The sequence below is a fragment of the Rhynchophorus ferrugineus genome, unplaced genomic scaffold (genome assembly GCF_030347505.1).
Source record: "Rhynchophorus ferrugineus isolate W39M unplaced genomic scaffold, kcgeb_rfMv2 rfM7, whole genome shotgun sequence".
Taxonomy (NCBI): Eukaryota; Metazoa; Arthropoda; class Insecta; order Coleoptera; family Curculionidae; genus Rhynchophorus; species Rhynchophorus ferrugineus.
In genome coordinates, this window is record NW_027472586.1 from 9,397,295 (window position 1) to 9,420,902 (window position 23,608).

General features: G+C 34.5%; 3 protein-coding genes across 5 annotated transcripts; 2 read left to right on the forward strand and 1 right to left on the reverse strand.

The window, feature by feature from the left end:
* Positions 1-75: 75 nt before the first annotated feature.
* LOC143199450 (uncharacterized) lies at positions 76-4,890 on the reverse strand. Of its 3 annotated transcripts, none has more exons than XM_076409277.1 (16): positions 4,616-4,890; positions 4,413-4,519; positions 4,300-4,362; positions 4,012-4,215; positions 3,730-3,956; positions 3,469-3,678; positions 3,339-3,405; positions 3,145-3,278; positions 3,006-3,094; positions 2,705-2,951; positions 2,404-2,643; positions 2,145-2,347; positions 1,982-2,096; positions 613-892; positions 348-517; positions 76-286 (listed from the first exon to the last, which is right to left on the reverse strand). In XM_076409277.1, the coding sequence occupies exons 2-16, from the start codon at positions 4,507-4,509 to the stop codon at positions 242-244; spliced, it is 2,391 nt and encodes a 796-aa protein (XP_076265392.1). In that variant the 5' UTR covers positions 4,510-4,519; positions 4,616-4,890; the 3' UTR covers positions 76-241. The 3 variants fall into 3 exon arrangements, with proteins under 3 accessions (XP_076265392.1, XP_076265390.1, XP_076265391.1); XM_076409275.1 differs by having other exon boundaries at positions 348-550; XM_076409276.1 differs by having other exon boundaries at positions 348-550; positions 4,766-4,884.
* A 485-nt stretch (positions 4,891-5,375) lies between these two features.
* LOC143199451 (uncharacterized) lies at positions 5,376-6,505 on the forward strand. The gene is made up of 2 exons (XM_076409279.1): positions 5,376-5,470; positions 5,986-6,505. The coding sequence occupies exon 2, from the start codon at positions 5,996-5,998 to the stop codon at positions 6,392-6,394; it is 399 nt and encodes a 132-aa protein (XP_076265394.1). The 5' UTR covers positions 5,376-5,470; positions 5,986-5,995; the 3' UTR covers positions 6,395-6,505.
* w (eye pigment precursor family transporter white) lies at positions 5,477-21,989 on the forward strand. The gene is made up of 18 exons (XM_076410597.1): positions 5,477-5,629; positions 5,701-5,953; positions 6,555-6,826; positions 6,881-7,064; positions 7,117-7,221; positions 7,428-8,476; positions 9,645-9,885; positions 11,621-11,859; positions 14,154-14,225; positions 14,284-14,428; positions 14,476-14,668; positions 14,724-14,892; positions 16,466-16,642; positions 18,043-18,174; positions 19,823-20,051; positions 20,147-20,252; positions 21,605-21,776; positions 21,832-21,989. The coding sequence occupies exons 1-18, from the start codon at positions 5,507-5,509 to the stop codon at positions 21,931-21,933; spliced, it is 3,963 nt and encodes a 1,320-aa protein (XP_076266712.1). The 5' UTR covers positions 5,477-5,506; the 3' UTR covers positions 21,934-21,989.
* The last annotated feature ends 1,619 nt before the right edge of the window (positions 21,990-23,608 follow it).

A 23,608-nucleotide genomic window follows, 5' to 3' on the forward strand; every position in this document is an offset into this window, starting at 1 on the left:
CATCTCGTTATATAAGTAGTGATCGTCCGAAGATCACTTAAAATCGTAGGAGGCGGTCGAAATCAAAGAACTGAATTCAAAAATATATTTATCAATGTTATAAAAAAAAAGACAACAATCAATAAGTATTAGAAAATATCACATGAATCATAATTTAAGTACCCTTTACACAAAGCGGAATGTGAGTAAGTATTCAAAACAGGGACGAATAAAATTACAAACGAACATATACGATGGCAAGTTACTGCTGAACATTCTCTTTGCCTGGTTTAACTGACAATGAGGGCTGAAGAGAAAACAGAAGGCAATCATTAAATAGTATGCGATTGTTTATTGGTGATACTTACCGTGGATAATTTGTTGTCAATGTTATTGGAACCAGTGATTGATTTATTGTTTTCCGTCAGAACCTTCGCATGTGATCCAGAGTTAGAGTTGCCCGGTCGCTGGTAGTACGGCGAAGTTAAAATGCCTTGTCTCACTTTGGACAGAGCCGACATCAGCTTATGTTCTTTTCCTGTTGAGAAGCTCCGTTTCAGTCTCATGCCACCTGTGATAGTGCCAACGCTTTATGACGATGAGGATGATGACGATAATGAGAGTGAATTTTACCTTCAGAATTAACATCTTTGATTTCTCTACCAGTCACGCCTTCACTGACTGAGTTCCTGCGCCTCGGCGACTCCCCCTTCAGCGATTTGGCCAAGGTCTTTGGCGGAGCCAGACCGTTTTCCTTGGACTTGTCGGGTTTTTTCGATGTTGGCGTCGAAGCCTTCTCCGATAGCGACCTGTAATATTTAGGTTTCGACGACAACGGGGATATGGCGCAGCTCTTGTTCTTCGAGCTGTAACTGGTCGGTGTCGAGGTAAGGGTAGGTTTCAGGGTCACCTCCTAGAATAACGTTAATGAAACGATTATGAGGCCTCTAGAAACATTTAATAACTATTAAGTGATCAGTATGGTTAATTTCAATACACAATCCACAACACCTTTATGTCGATTTATCAATTGAATCACCCGCTATTCGAAATAGCGATCAACTGCCAATAACTGAAACCTCTCAAATACCAGAATGGAATATCATTACAAACAAAAAACGCTTGAGAAGTCCAGAAGAAAAAGTCGTCCGAAAACAAACGAAAATCAGCGGCTACTGGCTTCAAAATCCCATCTAAACATAAACAGTTTCAGTGCCCTGCCAGAGACTTTTTAAGAATTTCAAATGGATCTGTCACATGAGAAATTTACTGTTAAGGAAGTAAAACAAACAATACTTAAATAAATCAATGTTTGCTCCTGGTTTTGACCTAATTACTGGAAGAACCTCAAAAAGGCTCTGAGGAAAGTGCATCAAATTAATAACATTCACATTTAATGCCATACTAAGACTTATTACTTTCTTGCCACTTGGAAAGTGGCTCAAATCATTATGATTCTTAAACCTGGGAAAAAATCAGAAGACATCTCTTCTCACTGTCCTATAAGCCTGTTACGTGTGATCTGAAAAACTATACATTATGAGACTCAAAATAATCGCAGAGGAAGAAATAATATTCCAGACCATCAATTTGGCTTCCAATGGAAATATAGAAAAAACATATAGTGATAAAACGCAAACAGCTTGGGCTTAAATTAAACCAAATGTATTGGCTGATAGGGTGTAAATCTAAATTATCATTAGATAACAAGGTTTTGCTGTATAAGTCAATACTTAGGACCATTTGGACCTATGGTATTGAACTGTGGGGTACTGCTAGCAAATCTAACATAGATATCCTCCAGAGGTTCCACAATAAAGTGTTGCGAGTCATCGTCGATGCCCCATATTACGTGTCGAACAGATTCAACGCGATATCCCCTTAGAACCCATAACAAGTGTTATTCGAAGTGCTAGTGCGAAGTACTCTAAAAGACTACTAGTCCATCCCAATGCACTCATTTTTAATAAAAAAATGACGCCTTGAGTAGTTTTATGGTCACCTGTATCGGTGTACTGGTCCTGTTCGATTTTAGCATCATCTTCGAGCTCTCGTTTCTCTCGGGGGTGGTATGCGATCTCGAACCCTTAGCCATGTTCTCCAGTGGTAAAACGGCCCTGAAGAATTTCAATGTTAAATACCGATAATAAATAGAAATTAATTACCTTAAGGGTCCTTTCTTGACGATAACAGGACCTACTTTCGACTTCCGCAGTTTCCCAGCCGCAACCGCCTTAGGGTTAGAAACGTTGGTAGCCTTTGAGGACATACCGGCACTCTTGGCGCCGCTATCGTTACTCGACCGTTTCTGCGCATCAATATGATCTGCCGAAGCGTTGAGCACGTTTAGAGTATGTCTTTTTGGTGTCTGTTAAAAGAAAATAGAAAATCGTCCAGAGAAACTCGACTGTTGTTTACATTTACTTTGGGTATATAAGGTGGTGGTTTTCTGGAAGATCCCGGCGACAATCCCAATGACGTACATGATCTTTTCGCGGTGGCCACGTTAAGGGACGTATTTTTTTTACACGACAAATCTAGGACATGGCTTTCTTCAACTTTACCGGAATGGTCACCATTCTCGAGGTTGTCGCTGTTTTCGAAACTCTTACTTTTCAGTTGCTCCTCCACCGAGGAGCGGCCCGAATCTTCTGACAGCACTTGCTGCAAAGTAAAAAATTGTCCCATAAAAATAATGCCCTACCAAGAATTTATAAATGCACACCTCGATTTTGTTATCAGACAATTCACTTGCAAGCGAATTGAGAGTATTAAGAACTTCATTCTTCCTGGAGGTTGATAATGTTTCTTTATCCTTAACAAAGTCAGATAAATTTCTGATCATTCGCAATATACTATCATTGCTTGATTGAGATATTTTGCTGAGATTCTGACTCCTGTTATTACTTAAAATGCTGTGGTTTACCGGACTGATATCTTGCTTTAATTTTAAATTATCTTTTGATGCATCACTGTAACACAACTTGAGAAAATAACTATCATAATGTTTAATAATGCTATCTTACCCATGCTCATCATTAGAATCATTAGCTACCTGATTCACCTTTAACTTCTCATTAAGATTCACTGGTTTTAAATCAAACATCCTATCAATCTGGAAATAATATCAGTTATATTTAACCAAGCATAATTTAAAAATATTACCTTTTTCGAGACAGTTTCCCTGTTATACTCTTCTTTTGGCTCTGATAAGTTTTGTGAAACATCTAAATCACTAGGCCAGTTTGGTTCAGCTATAGAATCTAATAAATTACATTTAACAGAATCTGATGATTTATCTGTAAGATATTTTAGTATTATATACTCCTCTATTATTTTTAGAACATATGTAAGTTTACCCTCAAAACAATATGAATTGGAAATTTCAATGGCAATTTTTTTTCCTTCTAAAAACACAGAATCATCCTGAAACAAATCAATTCACCAATTCACAATTAAAATACATTTCCAAAAATATGTGATTCCTACCAAAGACTGTTCCGAGTTGTTTCTTTGAATTGCGTTTTCTTGTAGTGTAGATGGTAGGGACTTAATTCTGTGCATGCTTTCTGTAAGTTTATTTTCTGGGGTTGTGGGTGTTATGATCTGAGACATTGAACACTTATTATCTAAATTGGAAAATTGGAAGGCCTGATTCATGGGGTCTGATATAACCAGTTTAGAATCAACTTCCTGAAACTTCAAATAACATAAAATGAATATAAATAAATATATCTATGTACAACTTACTGTCTCATAGTTCAATGGTAAAATAGGCGATGGCTCATTAGTACTTTTAAAGCTAAAGTGGGGGTTATAGGATAGTACACTGGAGTTAGTTGACAACTTTTCTGAGTCAGTAAATAAAACACCTTGATTCAAAAAGCCTAGAGATGTATTGTCTACAATATCATCTGCTGGGTCTAACATAATTTTCAAAGGCACCCTATCAATAGGGCTTTTAACATCTTTAATACCTTCAGAATAGCAACAAATAATTCATAATAGTACATACATATATTATATAAATACCTCCTGTTGATTTATGTCTTACTAATGATTCCCTTAAATCAAATATTTGCAGTGAATCTCTTCCCAATTCTAAAGCACTTAAATCCAAAATTCCTAATGATTCCCTAGGGCTTATGTTAGACCCTCCAAAATTTTTCATAAATTCTAAATTTAACTGATCTCTTGTTAGAGAATTTCTACCCAAAAATGAATTTGACAATATACCTAAAATATTAAATAACAAGTATGCTGAATAATGCAAACTATCTTAATAATAACAATGCAGTTATCTTAATGACAAAAACCTACCTAGTGATTCTCTTGTTAAAAAATCACTTGAATTCCAATCTATTAATGAAGGTCGACCTATATCTAAAAGTTATAACATATAGTTAATTATTGTTCTATTTCAAAAACTATACCTTCTGGATATTTGTCATTTTTCTGATATGGTGATATGTTTTTTCCTTTAATGTTAATAGGAACACTCTTAGTGTCACTTTGAATATTATTAGCCATTTTTATAGATCTACAATAAAGCTGTATCACATATACTATCTTAGCAAAAATAAAAAGAACGTTATAATTAAATAAACATATTAAAAAACAATTACAGTAAACACACCTTTCCTTAATATGCACCTCCGGCTATATACAGAACAAGAAATACATTAACGCTTTTTTTGTAGACAAAAAATTAGAATTTATAAAATAAATAGAGCCACAATTACAGATTATCAATTATATGTTACACATTATGTATTATATCATTTACCGGTTTATTATTTCAGTTCCGTGTTTATATAATTACTGTTTTATTTCATTTTCACTTAAATTGGTACCAAACGTTCCGAGTAAAAGTAAAACTGACAGTTGTTTTAAAGTTTAAATACCACAACAGAAATATTTCTTCTTTAAAAACCAATGGCAGTTTCCAGAGGAAAACTATTCGGAATTTTTACATTTTAAAGGACTATAATAAATATTTCTTCATTTTTAATAATTTGCAAGAAACCATAAGAAAGATTGTATTTCTGAAATAAAATTTTAACCAGTGGAAAATTAGTGAACTGGGAATGGGGTGTTGACCACCGGAGGAAACATCGATATATCGGTCAAAAAAATATCGATATTTTTAGCCGTAATATCGATATTTTTTTAGCCGATATTTTTTTTTAATAAATTAAATATAATTTGTAATAAACCCTTAAAATTGGTACTTGAATTTAAATGTTTGGTAAATTTTTGAAAATAAAAAATAAAAATATCGATATTTTTTATACTTATTGCAGAAAAAAATAGCAATTTTTTTAGGTCTTTTTTTAAAAAATATCGATATATCGAAATATCGATACTTTTTGGTGGCATACACCCCTAGTGGTGATGTCAATAAAGAACAATAAACGTGAAGCTAGACGTTTAAGTACATACGCGCATGAGCACGTGATTTCTAATATATAGGTTGGATAGGATTATTTTGGTTAGTTTTTAATATAAAATTATGCTCTAAAAGAAAATGGGAACTTTTAATCATTCGGTGAAAGTTCCTAAGTTATATAAATGTGCCGCAAAGATATGTCAGGAGGTCGCTCGAGGTGTAGGCAGTATTAAACAATTAGTTTACGAAAAAAAACATTTTGTGAGTAATTTTTCTTTAAATCTCACAGTTTCAAAGTTACTGAGAAGTGATTAGTGAGGACTTTTTTTCAGAATACCAGTGCTCTCTATGCACTAATTGTTACTACATTTCAAAAGGCCGAACAAATTGAACTAATATTGAAAAGAACACAATTATTTGAAAAAGAGCCTCGTTTAGATCCATGGCTAGCTAAAATATTTATTTCTGAGTTAGTATGGGGCAAGAAAAAGCTACCAGATAGTCAGGCCAAACCCATTCAAACAATCTTAGCTTATGAGCAAGCTTTTAAAGCCCACCTCAGCGATACTTCTGAAGATACTGAAGGTAAAATATTACATATTTTATTCTTTTTTCAGAAATATAATAATGGAGAGCTCAGAACCAGTTTTAATCCAAAGAAGAGATGTTTTAAATGAAGGGAACAATTCCAGTGATGTTGCAGAAATTGTACCAGTGTTACCTGTTCATTCCAAACAAGCGGCTAGGGCTTTTGCCCTGTTGCTTTTCTTTAGTTTCTTAATGTTCTCCATACCATTTGCTGTGTATTTTGGAACTAAATATGCACTCAGTGCTTATTTCCATATTAATGGCTATGAAAATATGGTTTGGTCAGTTGTGGCTACAGTGATTAGTGTGAATATCATTATTGGTTTATATGTATATATAGCATATCATGAACAGGAATATGATGCCGAGGGCAACCCATTAAAGGATGATTTAAATGTTGATTATTCAAAATCAAGTTTAAATTTAAAGACAGATTGAGATGCTTGAAGAAATTATTGTATAACATTTCATTCCATTTTGTAGACATAATATATTGTAGTGTTACGTGATTTATATTAAATTATTCTAATAAAAGTTTACTATATAAAATCTGTGTTTGTTAATACTGTTAATAATCAATACATTATCTTATTTATAGGGGGAGTATGTAAGAAACCACGCTATGTTAGAGTAAATACTCTAACAAATACTGTCAATGAAGCTGTAGAATTATTTGAAGATGAAGGTTGGGTATTACAACCTGTTGATCAACCCGATGATTATATGAAATTTATTGAGCAACTATCTTGGTTGGAAGGTGATTATTTTCTTAAGGACCTACACTTGCCAGAACTGTTGATTTTTCCAGCTGGTACATCTTTTTTTAATCACCCTGGATACAAAAAGGGTTCTATTGTCCTTCAGGATAAGGTACTAAATCACTCGATTATAAGTTGAACCTCGTTATTTTTGGTATCACTTCAGGCTAGCTGTCTTCCTGTACATATTCTTTCTCCACCGCCTGGTAGCGTTGTCTTGGATATGTGTGCAGCTCCAGGCATGAAGACTACACAATTAGCGGCAGCGTTGAATGATGAGGGCACCGTGTATGCTGTCGAACGGGATTCCAAAAGATACGAGGTGTTGACAAAGATGATTGAGACTGCAGGTAATTTTTCCATAAGATCCAGTTTCAACATTAAACTTTAATTTTCTTTTAGGGGCCAAGTGTGTTAAAACTATAAATAAAGACGTGCTGGAGTGTGGCAACTCTGATTTTCCGGGAGTTGAATATATTTTGGTCGATCCAAGCTGTTCTGGATCAGGTAAATTTATGTTGCATGGCATTTTCAGAAAAATAAAAAAAGCGCATTCACCAAATCAACATTTTATATTTTAACGCATTCGCCATATTGACATTAGTTTCTTTTATTGTCGCCTTTGCCAAATCAACATTAGTCCCTTTTCGTTATTTTCAAGTTTTCCAGGCAGTCAGTATTTCACATTGACTTTATTCGTTTTCTGTTTTCAGGAATGGTTGATAGAGTGGTGATTGCGGCCGACCAGCTCGACGCTAGGCTACGGAAACTGAGCGGATTTCAAATCAAGATCTTGCGAAGTGCGCTCACCAGATATCCTCAAGCAAAGAGGATCGTGTACTCGACTTGTTCTCTTTACGCCGAGGAAAACGAAGATGTCGTACGCCAAGTTTTGGAGACGAACAATGATTTCAAGCTGGTACCTGCCGGAAATTTCGTCAAAAACATGTGGAAGAACTTCGGCTCGTCATCATTCGGTGATATCGGCAAATACTGTTTATACGCGAGGCCACAGGAAGATCTCACTAATGGTTTCTTTGTTGCTGTCTTCGAGCGCCTGGAAGACGGCGAAAACAATCAGTTCTATAACGGACGCGTCTCGAAATATATGAAGAATCAAAATAGAAAGGAGGAAAGGATGAAGAAAAGGGAATCGATGCGTATGATGGGAGAACTGGGTGATGTGGGAAATGAGAATAATGAACATCAAAGGACAAAGAGGAATAAACAATCCAAAAATCAAGAAACAAATTTTGAAAGTAAACCTAACGTCAGTTTGGAGGAAATATCTGAAAACATAACGGATGATAAGAATAAAACCGCAGAAACTGAAGAGTCAACTATGGAACAAACGGGAACTGAAGTGAAAGAAAAGAAAAAGAAACACAAGAAACGGGAAGAAGAAGCGGTTGCTGACTTGGAAATTGTTCAAAGTAACTTAACCGAAATCAGTGAAAAGAAAAAGAAGAAAAAAAGGAAAACATCGGAGCAGGGAGAACCCACAGGACAAACGACTTTCGTCCAAAGTGACTTAACCGAAACCAGTGAAAAGAAAAAGAAGAAGAAAAGGAAAACATCAGAGCAGGAAGAATCTACAGGGCAAACGAGTTTCGTTCAAATTGACTTAACCGAAATCAGCGAAAAGAAAAAGAAGAAGAAAAAAAGGAAAATATCGGAACAGGAAGACAATGAAAATGTCATTGTTATTGAAAATTTATGCGAAGGGGTGGTTAAGAAGAAAAAGAAGAAAAAACATAAAGAATAAGGTTTTCTTTATAAATTTTATAATAAAGATTTTGATAAATGGTTTGTTGTGTTACTTGATATTGATAAAAGAGCATTGACATTAGAAATTTCTCTGTACAAAATTACAGTTTTATATTTTTTAGTCTTTTGTTTGTTTTTTGTTGTTGTTATGAGACAGCAGTAAATTGCCGTATCTTTCTTTATTAAATGATATAGATTAATTCATACATTATTAATTATTTATCATAAAATATAATAACAATATATTCCCCACCTACTGGAACAGTTTTAAAAAATTAAAAGTAGTGTAAGTAAAAGTAATATTTCTCTACTATTGACAGTCACAAATTGTGTCAGACTTCTTAAACTAAATTAAAATTTTATCTTTCCATGGCCACAATTTATTAGTTTTTTTAAATATTATTGAAATACAAAATGCTAAGCAAGATGGCGTTGTTATTAGTATATACATGTTAAATGAAATAAATTACTCAAAAACCTGTTGCAAAAAATTGGCATATCAGAAATCATTATAAAAATAAAGATTGTTTTAATCTTTTCAAGTCAATTAACTAAATAAGGTGACAGTTTAATATAATTACCAGGTATTGTCTTAAAAATAAATATACATAAATTAAAATAATTTAATGAAATTCACTCGGTATGTGTAATAAGATATTGATTCCGAATATGATCGATACATTCTGTGTCTGTTGGAGGATAAGTATCACCTTACTTGACTGTTTTAATATACCCGATATTTCTTTTAATCCCATTGCCCGAACAGAACGAATGCAACTGTCTGTAACTCAATTATTAACATACATAATTTCGACGACAGAGATAAAAATAATATCTCTATTCGGAAATAAATATTTACCGAAGCTTGTTGATGCAAACAGTAGTGAGGCCGTAATCCCAGAACACCGTTAGCGATTTTGTTATTTCATGTTAATTTAGTTAGTTTTATAATCAAGAAAAATGAATAACGAGGAGAAAATACCCTTGTTTTCAAGTAATGGTTACGGTGACGTCGACCCTGGTGTAAGTATATTTGTATTGTTTTTTTTATTATTAATGTTATTATTAATGTTTATTGAATTAGTTAAATACCAGGAAAATAGTGTTAATTTAAAATAGGATTGTTAGTTAAATTGAACCATAATGGCCTCACCTTTTTGTAGAATGATAATTCTTCATCGGAGAGTTCCGGTTCCTTCAGGGTACCATTCTACGGTACCGTAACATCGAGCCAGTTCGGCATTCCACTGAGACCGATCCCAGTGGAGGAAAGGATCACTTACTCGTGGAATTCCATTAATGTTTTTGCGGATACCGCTACAGCAGAGAGTCGGAATTTTTGTTTATGTTGTTGTTCAAATGGCGAGTACGAAAATTTACAGAAAAAACATCTAGTGAAAAACGGTAAATTGCCTTTCATATTTTATATAAGATTGGTATGATTGTTACATCCGCAAAACTTAATAAACTGTTTTTTTTTCTGATAGGGGTTATAAACTAGTTCAAAACTTTTCTCTTCTTAATAGTATTATAAAAGTTTTTTATTTTTTTGGTTTGGTTTATTATATGTCCGATTTATTTTTTGAGTGAGATTATGTACTGATGTTTAAGTCACATAATTAACTTGCTATTCTGATATTTTAAAATATACTATTTCCTTTAGAAATAAAAATAGTAAATTACCTTTTATATGTAATAAAAGTTTTGAATGACACTTGCTTAAAAAATGAAACAACATACGTTTTTTTATTAATAAGGGTTATAGATTAGTTTGAAGCACTCGTCTTCTCAGTTGTGTTATAAATGTTTTTTTGCATCTGCGGTCTTTTTAAATATGAACAACCAATGATAATCAAAATTAAATTTCATTTTTCTTCTAAAAACATTTTTTCATAACAAAAACAAATTTATTGCAAATGTATTTTCTGTATCTAAGGTTAGGTACTGCTTTTCGTTTTTTTTTATAATGGAGCCATTTTTTAAACATATTTTTTTAGAAGTGAGGTTATGTACTGACGTGACGTTTAAGTTAACTAACTGGCCCACTGATCTGCTATTTTAAAATACACAATTTTTTACATTTTCAAATATTCATTGATTGATAATTGTTTTTGAATTAACTATATTATTTTAAGATAAATATAATAAGGTGTACAAATATGATTTCGTTTTTTTTGGGTAAATGGGTCTTTTTTGTTCATACTATGAAATATACATTTATTTAAAATTTACTCCATCTAAAGCTTTAGCTAAATATCAGATTTTTCTTTCTGTCATTTTTGCTTATTTGGATGGAATTCATTTATTAGCCAATAGTTTTAAAATTTCTTAAACACAACCACACACAAATGGTGCAACAAAAGGTGCAATGTTTGGTGAACATGTCGTTCTCCTTTAAGTATTTCTATAGTGAAAGAATTATAACATTGGCTTTGAATCAGCAAACTTTTGTCCCCAATTTGGGGAATTTGATAAATTGGTATTGGCAACATTGCGTAGAAACGAGATAGTTGGCAAAACAAATAAAAATCAAGGCCATAGAGTAGTATGTAGAGTGTTAACTAAATACATATAATTTAATAATTGTTTTGTGTGGTTTTAGCAGAGAAGGCGCTGAGAAAGTCATTTTACTGCATTTCATTGGTTAGTTTAAAGTACCATTAAAGGCATCTGTAAATAAAATATCTTGTTAGAAAGGCATTGGTTGAGTATTTCATACGGATTACGTGATTTACGTGTGCCTTATCCTACAAAAATAACGTCCTAAACAAACTGAAACAAACAATCGCGTTATAGAAATGAGCCAATCAAATGCCTTTGTCGAGATAATTGAAACAAACCAATTAAAAGCCTCGATAAAGTGGTCTCAGTGCCTATTCTCTAAGTTAATTCTCTATATAATCCTCTATGATCCAGGCCTACTTAAAATAAAACGAAATCATATTTGTACGGCGAGATTTTTAACGAAAACCGCAAGTTAAATATGCGTGTTCGCGGTGAAACCCGTACATCTGGCTCAGTTCGATTGTTTTGTAGGAAGTTGTAATTAGGAAACAAACCTAATTAACGCCGTTAATGAAGACGGTAAATCGTTGACGTTCTCCCGCCCGTCTCGGTCGAACATTTTCTTATTTTCCAGTGAACGGCGTGGCTCGTCCAGGCGAACTGCTGGCAATTTTAGGCTCAAGCGGAGCGGGCAAAACCACCCTCCTCAACGCGTTGACCTTTCGATCGTCGAAGAACATCAGCGTGACGGGCACACGCTGCGTCAACGGCAACCCGGTACACTCGACGGCGCTCACCAGCATCTCGGCCTACGTCCAGCAAGCCGACATGTTCATCGGTACCCTTACCGTCCGGGAACACCTGACCTTTCAAGTAAATATCGATTTTGTCTCGAATTTGGATTACCATCCTGAGGCAATAGTATTGCGTTTTTTTTTTAATTTAGACAATTAATGAATACTAGTGATCGAAGTTAATTATGTTTCTCTCGTAACAGAATAAAGAGTATAATTTAAAAATGATATTTTAGTAAAACTTCTTTTTTATATATTCGTATATATTTTAAAGTCTCCTTTTACCAACTGTGGCTTTATCTGGACTGGACCTACAGTTTAACGTGGGCTCCGAACCACGGTCCTCGGCACTAAGCCTACCGACCCTCGAGTGATCAACTCAGAAATCATCCCAGAGGACATCCGGTCTTACCCAGCCTGGTTACTGGCGTGACTGGGATCATTTTCCTTGTCGGATTTGGCACTCTTGCCACTCACAAACATAAATTTACGACCAAGCCCTAGCAGGATTCGAACCCGCGACTATCGCAAGTGTAGGTGGACCGTCCTGTCGCTTTTACCACTGCGCCAACCAAGCCGACAAAATGATATTTTAGTAAAATTCCTTTTCACAGTATTTTCAATATAAGATCAGAAAGGTATTCGAAATAAACTTATGGATTTTGGTTAACGATTTAAGAGTGATGATTTTGTTTCCAACTGAGAACCAAAAAGTTTCGAAGATAATGAATTGCCAGATCACAAACAGATCAACTGTTTCCGTCCAAAAGGAAATGGTTACCAAACAAAATACTGAACTTGTCACCGAAATATCACCAATTACTTCTCGAACATACAAAGATTAATTTTCTGTGGCATAATGTAATGAAATGGGGGTCTACAGTAACAATTCGAAGCACAATAAGGCATGGATGAGTCCAGGAGTCATGGATTTTGGTTTCTACGATTTAAAAGTGATGAATTCGTTTCCGATGGAGGACCAAAAGGGTTCGAAGTTAATAAATTCGCAAGATTTCAAACAGTTCAAAAAGTTTTCTGTGGCATAATGTGATCTGGCGATAAAAAGTTGATCTATTACAATTCCAAGCACAATAACTCATGGGTTAGTTGACGAGAGTTCGTTGAAGCGGAATATTCATGACCATAAAGCCTTGCTCTGCATGTGGTAATACCAGCAGGATGTAGTCTATTACGAACTGCCAATATCGAATGAGATTTTTACTGCGGATGTCAGTTGAACAAATTGAATGACGTATAATAACAATAATAATAATAGGGAGTAGCACATGCAGTCATTCTCTTGCACTTTCTCATTACGACTTATTTAGATCGTTATAGCAGCATAACTTGGATGCCACATAGTTTGAAAGGGCTTAAGAAGTGTGCAAATGGATCAATGGTAAAGCAACATCGTTCTTTCTATTCAGAAAATATGTCGATTAACATATATTGGACCAGTTTTTGTATTTTATAATTTTATAATGTTTCTCGATAAATATCATACAAATACATGTACATACTAAATAAATAGTCAGGTTATCTTGGCCGTTAAAATATCAGTGATGATCATTTCACACCTTTATTTAATGTACAACGTGGGGCAAAAGTCCCGCTAACGTTCTGATTGCCTTTTGTTTTGACTTTGTTCAAAGAAAAGATTAGTAAGTTTGGTTTTCATAAAAAGTTTATTTGGTGTTTACATTTTTTTTATTTTGTTATGGCAGAAAAATTATGTCGGCTAAGTGGTGATACCGCGATACGCTATGCAACTTTCAATCCTTTTTAAGGTCTGAGGCTGAATTTCTTCAATTTCGTGACGAATATTGTCTTTAAGATGTTTAATCGTTGGGGGCTTATTCACATAAACTTTTGATTTTTAAAACCCCATAATAAAAAGTCTGGTGCTGTTAAATCCGGAGATCCGGCTGGCCATGCTAAATCGCCACTTCGCGAAATTAGTCTTCGTGGAAAAACGTCATTCAATAATTTAATTGTTGAACGAGCTATGTGTGCTATGGCCCCATATTGCTGAAGCCAAATGTCTTCTAGTCCTTCCTCTTCTGTTAAAAATTCGCATGTAGACGATAAATTGTGGTTTTGTGAGGCACTAGACGATTAAGATATTTTTGACGCCATTTCCGCTGAGTGGTAATAATGGAACGATTATTTTCAATAAATATTGTCACTATTTCTGCTCGTTCTTGTGGCGTATATCTATAATAAAATTTGAACGTCTACACAACACAATGGTTGAAGCGATACTGAGCTGACTTTTGTCCCACATCTCCCACTGTTAGATATAAATTTATGGCAATACCATTTCCTTAACCAACACAATCATATGTTAACATATCCACCATATTGTCCTAATAGGCCCTTGTTAGAATGGACAGACATCTCAAGTACGACCAACGAATAGCCAGAGTCGAAGAAGTGATATCAGAGGTAATTTGTTTATATTCAGAGGAGTCGATGGAACATTTTCAGAAGTTTCTCTTAGTAGATGTCACTGAATAAATGCGAGAATACCTGTATAGGAGTGCCAGGAAGACTGAAAGGCCTGTCAGGTGGCGAGCAGAAGAGACTATCGTTCGCTTCAGAGATGCTTACCAACCCATCGCTCATGTTCTGCGACGAACCAACATCAGGTATTTAAACCATCTATAGAATAACAATATTTCAACTTTTCCTGTAGGTTTAGATTCCTTTATGGCACTCAACGTCGTACAAATCTTGAAGCAAATGGCCCACACTGGTAAGACCGTAATCTGTACGATCCATCAGCCATCGTCCGAACTATACGCCATGTTCGATAAGCTGCTCCTGATGGCAGAAGGACGGATCGCCTTTCTGGGAACCCCAGAAGAAGCGGACATATTTTTCAGGGAGTAAGCTTAAATATTCTGCATAAAACCACAGTATTGTACTGATTATCATCCTTAGATTAGATGCCCCATGTCCCAAGAATTATAATCCTGCCGATTATTTTATTCAGCTATTGGCAATAGTTCCGGATAATGAAGAGTCCTGTAGGCACGCAGTGAATATGATCTGCGACAAGTACGAGCGATCTTTGACAGGTATGGAGGTAACATTGGAGTCTAGTACTAAGGTAAGTCCTTGATTTTGGAGGTCAATAACATAACACGTATGATAGTTTCTTATTCATGAGTTGAAATGTTTATGATGATATGGGAAAATTTACATGTGGTGGTTTTGTGGATGTTATGCATGAGGCCAATCTCTTACTTTTTCTCAAAATTTCTGTAGTTCTAAATGTGTTAAGGAAATATCCTAAATAACCTAATATCAAACTACCAGTTTGGATTCAGAAAAAAATAACCGACAACCGAGGAGGTTCATAGAATCAGTGAACTTTTTCTTGGAGGAGACACAAATATGTTATCAAGTGTTCATAGACGTAGCACAAGATCTTAACAAAGTTTGGAACGACTGCCTGATATATAAACTATTAAAAAATGCCCCAACAGTTGTATGTGGGTATATTAATATCTTATATCATACAGCCAACTCTTCGGAAAAACAATAGGATGGAAATTTTGAGGCAGCATCTTGAATCTATTCTCTATCCGTAATTTGTATGATCAATCAGCCATCGTCCGAACTATACACCACGTTCGATAAGCCGCTCCTGATGACAGAAGTTTGGAACGACTGCTTGATATATAAACTATTAAAAATGCCCCAAAAGTTGTATGTGGGTGTATTAATATCTTATATCATACAGCCAATTCTTCAGAAAAAACAACAGGATGGAAATTTTGAGGTAGCATCTTGAGATCTATCCTCTATCAGTTCTATAGTCTATTCAAAGTTTTTCTGTACATACGTCATCAAGATGTGTAATCTATTGCCTGTCGCAATTTGTAAATTCGTTTCAGAATCAGACAATATTTTCTTTTTCATTTTATTCTAGTTAAAAAGAGACACAATGCCGTCTCATTAGTTCGAACACGTAAATGAACGAGCCTGTGAAAGTCGTCCGGTTGTCAGACGTATGCAAAATTCTTGAAAGCAATAGTGATGAGAGGTTATAACTCTAACCTATAAACTATTGTGACTGTATAATTAACTGCAGTTTTCAGATATGCTATAACGTTAAAACAAATTATATTTGATAACATTTTTGTTCAATTATTTTATATAGATTAGAATTTTGTTGTATGTCACAGCCAAACTGAACTAAAACTCAGAGTTGATGCGGCAACATTGCGACGTTTCGATGTCACAAATTTAAATGCCATATACACAGAATAACGTTGAACAGACGATATTTTAATAATATACCTAAATCAGATGGAACTACGATGCTATTTCTACCACGTATTAAACAAATATTCTCATATAATGATTTTCATCGGACTCAGAAAATTTCGGAATGTTCCAAAGAATGAAATATTTTCTTCACTTGAAGTAACGGAATGGGAAAAGAAGAAAACCGAGTAGGTTCATAGAATCACTGACCTTTTTCTTGGAGGATATATATATATATATATATATATATATATATATATATATATATATATATATATATATATATATATATATATATATAACAATGTATAGAAAATAACTATTATATATTAATAAAAAGACTCATTCCATATCCTACAAATAAAAAGGTAATAAAAAGTAAGTTTCTCGACGTAATTTAATTGTTTTAGGTCGGAGACTTTCTTAAGAATACCGAGACCGAGTTGTGGCTGAACGGGACCTCTAACGGCCGCAAAAGTCCTTACAAAGCGTCTTGGTGCGCTCAGTTCAGGGCCGTCTTATGGAGATCGTGGTTGAGCATCCTGAAGGAGCCACTCCTCGTTCGAGTACGCTTATTACAGACAATAGTAAGTGGTATTGATAAACGATCGTTTACAGGAAACGAGCTATAGCTACTTGCCTTCCGGCGTTATTGTCTATTTTTTCTAGTAGGGAGGGGTAATAATATACAACAATGGCGAAAATTATGTATTTATTAATGAAAAAAGTTTGGTGGATTTAGAGAAATTCATTTATTTTAATTTTTAAGACGAGATTGATAATTTATTTAGGTGTTTTCTTTTCTGCGAACTTCGACGATCTTTATGTGTTTTTTTTTTCGTTTTATCGATCAGTTGTCCTTTTAACCACCAGTCATCAGTCAATCATTAACGTTCATCAGTCTTTCCAATAAAAAGCTCGAATATGCCGCTAAATGCAGCTTGTAAAAACGCAAAATCAATGTTAAATGCATTTTTTAACCGACTTCAAAAAGGGAGGAGGTTCATGTTCGGCAGTTTATATTTTTTGTAAATGTATGTTCGCCCCACTGGACCCAAGTCAGGATCTGTTGGTGGGAAGGGGGTTAAATCGAGGGAAAACCTAAAATTTCAAAGGCACGTCCAATGTTTTAAAATTTTTTTTTAATCTAAAATAATCAGATATTTGTGTATAATGTTATGGCTGAACTGATGTGACGAATAATCGGAAGTAGTTCAGTGTAAATACATTCAGTTTGCTTTTCAATCACTAACCATATCATATAAGTCGTAGAAACGTACTAGGCAACTGTTTCTATGGTGTAGTGGTTAGACTGTTAAGCGTACACACGGAGGTCGCGGGTTCGATTCCCAACAAGGCAGCAACTTTTTTGTTCCAGTTTGATTGGAACATTTGTCAAATCATCTAGACTAGGTAGCGGAACCCAGGGACTGAAACGTTCCTTATTTTCAATCATTGTTTCTTTATTGCTATTTTTCCTCTTACGGGCGGTACTTTTACTTGGGCTATCCATTGTAATACTTAATAAATTAACTGCGTAATTTATTGAGTAAATATCTAATATTAAAAAGATAAAAATAAAATATATTTTCAAAAAAATTAAATATATTTTTTAAACATTATAAAAAACCATTTATCCATATATTAACCAACAATATATCGAAATATCGATATTTTTCTCTATGCCCGACACCCCTAAGTTAGTCGACAACGACTAGTAATAATGTATTAGAAAAACAAACTATTTTGATGCAAAATATATGTGTGCAAAATTGCAATAAGATTTTCGTGTTTTTTTTTAAAGAAATGGTGCCACATATCCATTTTTAAATAAACATTAACGTTCCTAAATCGAACTGTCGGTCCCCGTACAATCGTATAAACGCAGATCATCAACTATTTCGTAATAATGTCATTTACAATGTCACAGCGTCATAAAACAATTGTTTCCCGACCAAGATGGTTCATCAAGTCGTTTCTGTTCCAGTTGGTATCTTTAATACTCGGATCTATTTACTACGGTCAGATCGTAAACCAGGACGGCGTTATGAACATCAATGGCGTCCTGTTTATTTTTCTCACCAACTTGACATTCCAGAACGTCTTTGCCGTAATAAACGTAAGTATCGATCACCTAATTCTTCCCTTTTTCTTTATCAAAGGCTTCTATAGAAATAATGTACATTAAAATGTTTTTAATAATTGAATTACTCAATGAAATACATCATTCAGTAACTCTCCATTTAGACAATAGATGTCACCACTGTTCAGCGAAACTTTCATGTCATTTGAACTATTAGCTTATAAGTTGGAGCAGTTTTAGTGAAGCAACTTTTATTATTAGGTTTTTGTATGTATTTTTGCAAGACCTATTGGAGAAAAACCCACCACAAACTCTCAGCAACTTTCTTACAAGATGAATCAACTTTTTGAAAATAGTTGAGGCATTAATTTATTGGATGCTACTTCCAGCATATAATAAAGATTTCCTGTTGTCCTAAGCGCAAAAACTCGTAGGTTGGTCCAGGAATGCCATAGATATTGACAACAAAACGGAATATTAATGGTCATAAAGTCCTGCAGCTACGAGTTGCTAAAACTGACTTAAATTGTTACTGCAGATGTCTACCGACGTCAACTGAATACTGCAAAAACAGCTGCAATAGCAACAGAGAACAAAACCATGTTCTTGTATGGTAACGTTCAGCCACACGTTCCAAGAATGCTCAAGGATACACTGTATACTCACCAGACATAGCGCCTTGTGATTATCAGTTGTTCAGATGGATGCAGTATGGTACATCCAAGTGTTGAAGAAGTGCAAAATCAACATCGTTCTTTCGACACAGTAAGGAAATGCTGCCAGAACGATGAAAAAGAGTTGTAGGCACTGAATCTTGATGATGACTGATTTTTGATGATGTAAATGTTAGCCTTTGAATTAACATATGGTTAAAGACGATCCAGAAAATTGATTGTTTAGTTTAAAATTAAAAAAAAATTGATTTGAGACTTATTGAGGTGTGTTAATCGTAATTTTTTAGATGTACAAGTATGTTTTCGTCCATCTTCTAGGAAATAAATCATTCATCATCCCGATTATCCTTATAATATCATTACATTGAGCATATATTTTTGGATTTTTTCAGAGTATTTGAATCGAATCATTCATTTCAATGAGCTTACGATGATCTTAACACATTCATTCAAGATATTTTCTATATAATTAACTAGTCAAATTGTTAACTGCAGATAATGTGATTGTTATAGACAAGAATATAAAATCCGACAAGGAAAATGATCCCAGTCACGCCAGTAACCAGGCTGGGTAAGACCGGATGTCTTCTGGGATGATTTCTAAAGTTGGTCACTCGCCAATCGGTAGGCTTAATGCTGAGGACCGTGGTTCGGAGCCCACGTTAAACTTTGGGCCCAGTCCAGATAAAGCCATAGTTGGTAAAAGGAGACTTTAAAATATTTCGAAAATAAATAGTCCATTTGCATTTTATTTCAAAAGTATAACTATTTTTGATAACAATCATGTATCGTTGTATTAATTTTTGATATTTTTATGCATAATTCACCTGCAGATCTCATTCATTATATCGTCTACTGCTTGATAGAGTTTCTGAATTTTCTTCCAGTGAAAATTGTACTTATTACCTGAGATTTGTTTGTGATAAAACAAAGAGTTTTAATAATACGATTATTTTAAACCTGCAGAATTTTCCTGTATTACTGTTACGTAATTTCTTGTGTGTTTTCAGGTGTTTTCGGCTGAATTACCTCTGTTCTTGCGTGAGCACAAAAATGGCATGTACAGGACCGACGTATATTTTCTTGGAAAAACGATAGCGGAAATACCGTTTTTCGTTTTCCTTCCCCTAGTTTTTATATCGATATGTTATTTTCTCATCGGCCTGAATAGCGAAATGCCCAGATTCTTTGTGGCTTGCGGCATCGTTGTTCTGGTAGCCAATGCAGCAACAAGTTTTGGTAAATTACTCATTTTCTCCAAGTTTATTTAACTTTATTTAACCAATAAGGAAAAGTTAATTAAATAATAACATGTAGCTGATTTATTTTTCTAGGTTATTTGATATCATGCCTGTCTTCAAGTGTTTCGATGGCCCTGTCAATCGGACCACCTTTAATAATGCCCTTCTTGCTATTTGGAGGATTCTTCTTAAACATCGAGTAAGTTCATATCTGTACAAATAGTGTTCCAAAGACCATCTCCTGAAATTGTTGCACTTTTTTTAAACTGTAGACGTATTAGAGTATACGTATAGCAATGAAGACCTTTCTAAGATGAAGAAGACATTGAAGATAACGTTAAAGGGCTATTCGAGTATTCTAGAAAATAGGAAAACCACTGTTGCGTTAAAAGAGGAAGAATTGTAATAATAAATAGCAAAAGTCATAAACAAATTCTATCGTTATTTTGAACGATTTTCTTGAAACAGTGGGGTAGAAAAGAACTTATACTACTATGATAAAAAAATAAGCCTTGGGAATAATTTAAATGATGTCAACAAGATCGTGAATTATCACTTGATGATTTTCATCAACAACAGGTCAATTGAAAAGTCCCCGGCCTACCATAGTAAAACACATTATTTTGACAATTTTTTTTTACTCAACATAATTCCCTTCAAGAGTGATGCATTGATTATAGCGACCCTCCAACTTTTCGATACCATTTTTGTAGTACGATAGTTGAAAAAAGGCCTCAGTTTCGGCGATCAGCCCTTCATTCGACGAAAATTCCTTCCCAGCAAGCATTCTTTTGAGATCTCAGAACAGGAAATAGTCGCTGGGGGTCAGATATGGAAAATACGGTGGATGAAGAAGCAATTCGAAGCCCAATGCATGGATTTTTGACACGGTGCATTATTTTGGTGAAGCAGTACTTTCTTTTTCTTCAAATGCGGCCGTTTTCGTCCTTCAAACGGTCCAATAACGTTAATGTAATAATCACTGTTAATGGTCCTTCCTTTTTCGAGGTAGTCAGTGAAAATTATTCCATGCGCATCCTAAAATACAGACACCATAACCTTGCCAGCCGACGGTTGCGTTTTCCCACGCTTTGGAGCGGGTTCATCGTGTGCAGTTCACTTGGATGACTGTCGATTGGATTTCGGAGTGAAATGATGATACTTTAAAAATAAATTTATTGAGATCAATTTGTATAATATATTTTGATAAAAACTCCATGGCTATACCGTACCAAAAGAACGATGTTGATTTGGCCGAGGTGCAATCATTCATCCATTTTCGAACCTCTTGAACATCCTGAAGCCGAGTTGCTTTGTCTGGTGCGGCTTTTAGAGCCCAATGGAGCTATAACAGTGTATGCTTCACAATTTGTGTTAACTGCAGTAACGATTTCATCATTCGTTGCTTCGTGTGCTAGCCATCTTTCTCTCTTTTGAATCTTTCCCAAAAACTCTTAAGCTGTCTGAAAGTTCTTTGAGCTTCCATGATAATAAATGCGAGCAACTATATTAGATATAACTCTATATTACTATATATGATACTTTTTTCAGTTCTATACCGATCTATTTCGAATGGCTGTCGTACTTCTCCTGGTTTAAGTACGGCAATGAGGCCCTGCTCATTAACCAATGGCAAAACATGACTGATATACAGTGTGATCAGAACAGCCGAAACTGTCCAAGAAATGGACACGTTGTTTTGGAAATGTATAATTTCAAAGAAGTCAGTTTTCAATCGAATCTGATGTACTTCCAATAAAACGTGTTTTGTATTTTAGGACGACTTCTTCCTGGATATATACGTCATGGTAGGTTTGATCCTGTTCTTCAGATTAGCAGCGTTTTTCGTACTGTTAAGGAGAACTTATAAGGACCAATGATATGCAGTCGAATGAAACAGTATATTAAAAAGAAATAAAGATTTTTTAAGCATAAATAGTGTTTTATTAGTCTTATGTTTTGAGAGACCTGATACTCTTTGGTGTTAATCAATTATACTGTGTTATCAAAGTCTGTTAATTGTGAAGTTAATATCTTTAGAGTGTCTGCTATTTCATTCCATTTCAATTTATAGTCATTCAAAATCATTTTGTGGATTTTTTAAATACTTTCGTCGGTAACAACTTCTTTTGGGCGCCCACCGTCTTCGGTGCTTATTTTACCACGTCTAAACTTAGCGTACCAATCCTTGATGGTTGATTTTCCTGGGACAGTGTCCGGAAACTCGGCATCAAGCCAAGTTTTTTGCTTCAACTATATTTTTTCGCTTCAAAAAGCAATATTTTATCAACACGCGAAATTCCTTTTTATCCATTTTTTTTTACAATAACAAAAGTTGCTTCGCTCAAAATGCTATAATTCACAAACTAATGATACATTTTGAGGGTTAGAGCTAACTAAAAAACATATGGATTTAATTATAGTAGCGCCATCTATGTGTCAGATCGGGTACTTTTCAATTGAACTGTTAGAGATCAGAAACATTTTTTTTAGATAAATTTCGAACGTTTAGGAAATTAAATAACATTTTCCAATTTTTTTGTTGGATGTCTGTCTGTTGTCTGTTTTTGTTTTTTTCTGTTCACTGATTATGCGTTGATTACCAAAAATGTACATTTGTTTTAATATTTTATCAGATCCAAATAATTATAATTCTAGTTTATTCCGTGCATACTACCATGATTACTGACAAGAAACTCATTATTAAAAAGGCCATTGGATTTGTGATAGTTCACCCGCATTATTAAAAAACTGCCATGAGAAGCAATCATTATGTTGATCTACATATTTAATGAAGCATGTTCTGGGATGCTTTAAGATGGCATACCATTTGGAATATATATAATCTACAAGATGAGCTAATTGTTGATGCGAAACTATTGCAAATTGATGGAGTCGTATCTTTCAGAACATTTAGGGCGTTGCATGAAGGGGAATTTTCACAGGGCTGTCGTATCTTAGGAGTACTCCTAAAACATTTTTCTCTGTAGAGTCATAGAAAAACTACATCAGACAGACAACAAGATCCACAAAAGGATCAGAGAATGGAAAACACAGCTTAACAGCTCGATATCCGTTCCTGAAAAATTTGATATCATTCGAGAGATGTCGAATTCCTCAAGCAGATGCAGCGGAATACCCCAGTATCTAGCTTGACGGTAGATTACTTGTGATGGTAGAAACATTATATTCATCATATGTAGAAGAAAGGAGATTTAGAGAACTTATTCTTAAAATTCCTTAAACCAATTATTGAGGAAAAACAACTCACTGCGTATCACCGGTTTGGATTTAGAAACACATATTCCAAAAATTGATCAGGTACATCGTGTTGTGGATGCAATTGTGAACATTTTGGTTAACTATGGCATGGGGGGTCTCGAATACAAGTTCTGATTAAAAACTAGTTGTAATATGTGAGCCATGTGCTTTTAAATAAAAAATTAGACCAAAGCTAGTTAGTTAATTATACTAGTTAGTCGGAAGATACTCCAACGTGATCTAAGATCAAAAAGGCTGTTTTATTTACTGTGATAAAGCATGTTTGAGTTTGCC

Coding starts and splice junctions, on each gene's coding strand:
- w (XM_076410597.1), top strand. CDS start 5,507: ATGGGAACTTTTAATCATTCGGTGAAAGTTCCTAAGTTATATAAATGT. Junction 5,630..5,700: donor TTTACGAAAAAAAACATTTT/GTGAGTAATTTT, acceptor ACTTTTTTTCAG/AATACCAGTGCTCTCTATGC. Junction 7,222..7,427: donor TCCAAGCTGTTCTGGATCAG/GTAAATTTATGT, acceptor TTCTGTTTTCAG/GAATGGTTGATAGAGTGGTG.
- LOC143199450 (XM_076409275.1), bottom strand. CDS start 4,509: ATGGCTAATAATATTCAAAGTGACACTAAGAGTGTTCCTATTAACATT. Junction 2,644..2,704: donor TGTCTGATAACAAAATCGAG/GTGTGCATTTAT, acceptor TTTACTTTGCAG/CAAGTGCTGTCAGAAGATTC. Junction 551..612: donor CAAAGATGTTAATTCTGAAG/GTAAAATTCACT, acceptor GCACTATCACAG/GTGGCATGAGACTGAAACGG.
- LOC143199451 (XM_076409279.1), top strand. CDS start 5,996: ATGGAGAGCTCAGAACCAGTTTTAATCCAAAGAAGAGATGTTTTAAAT.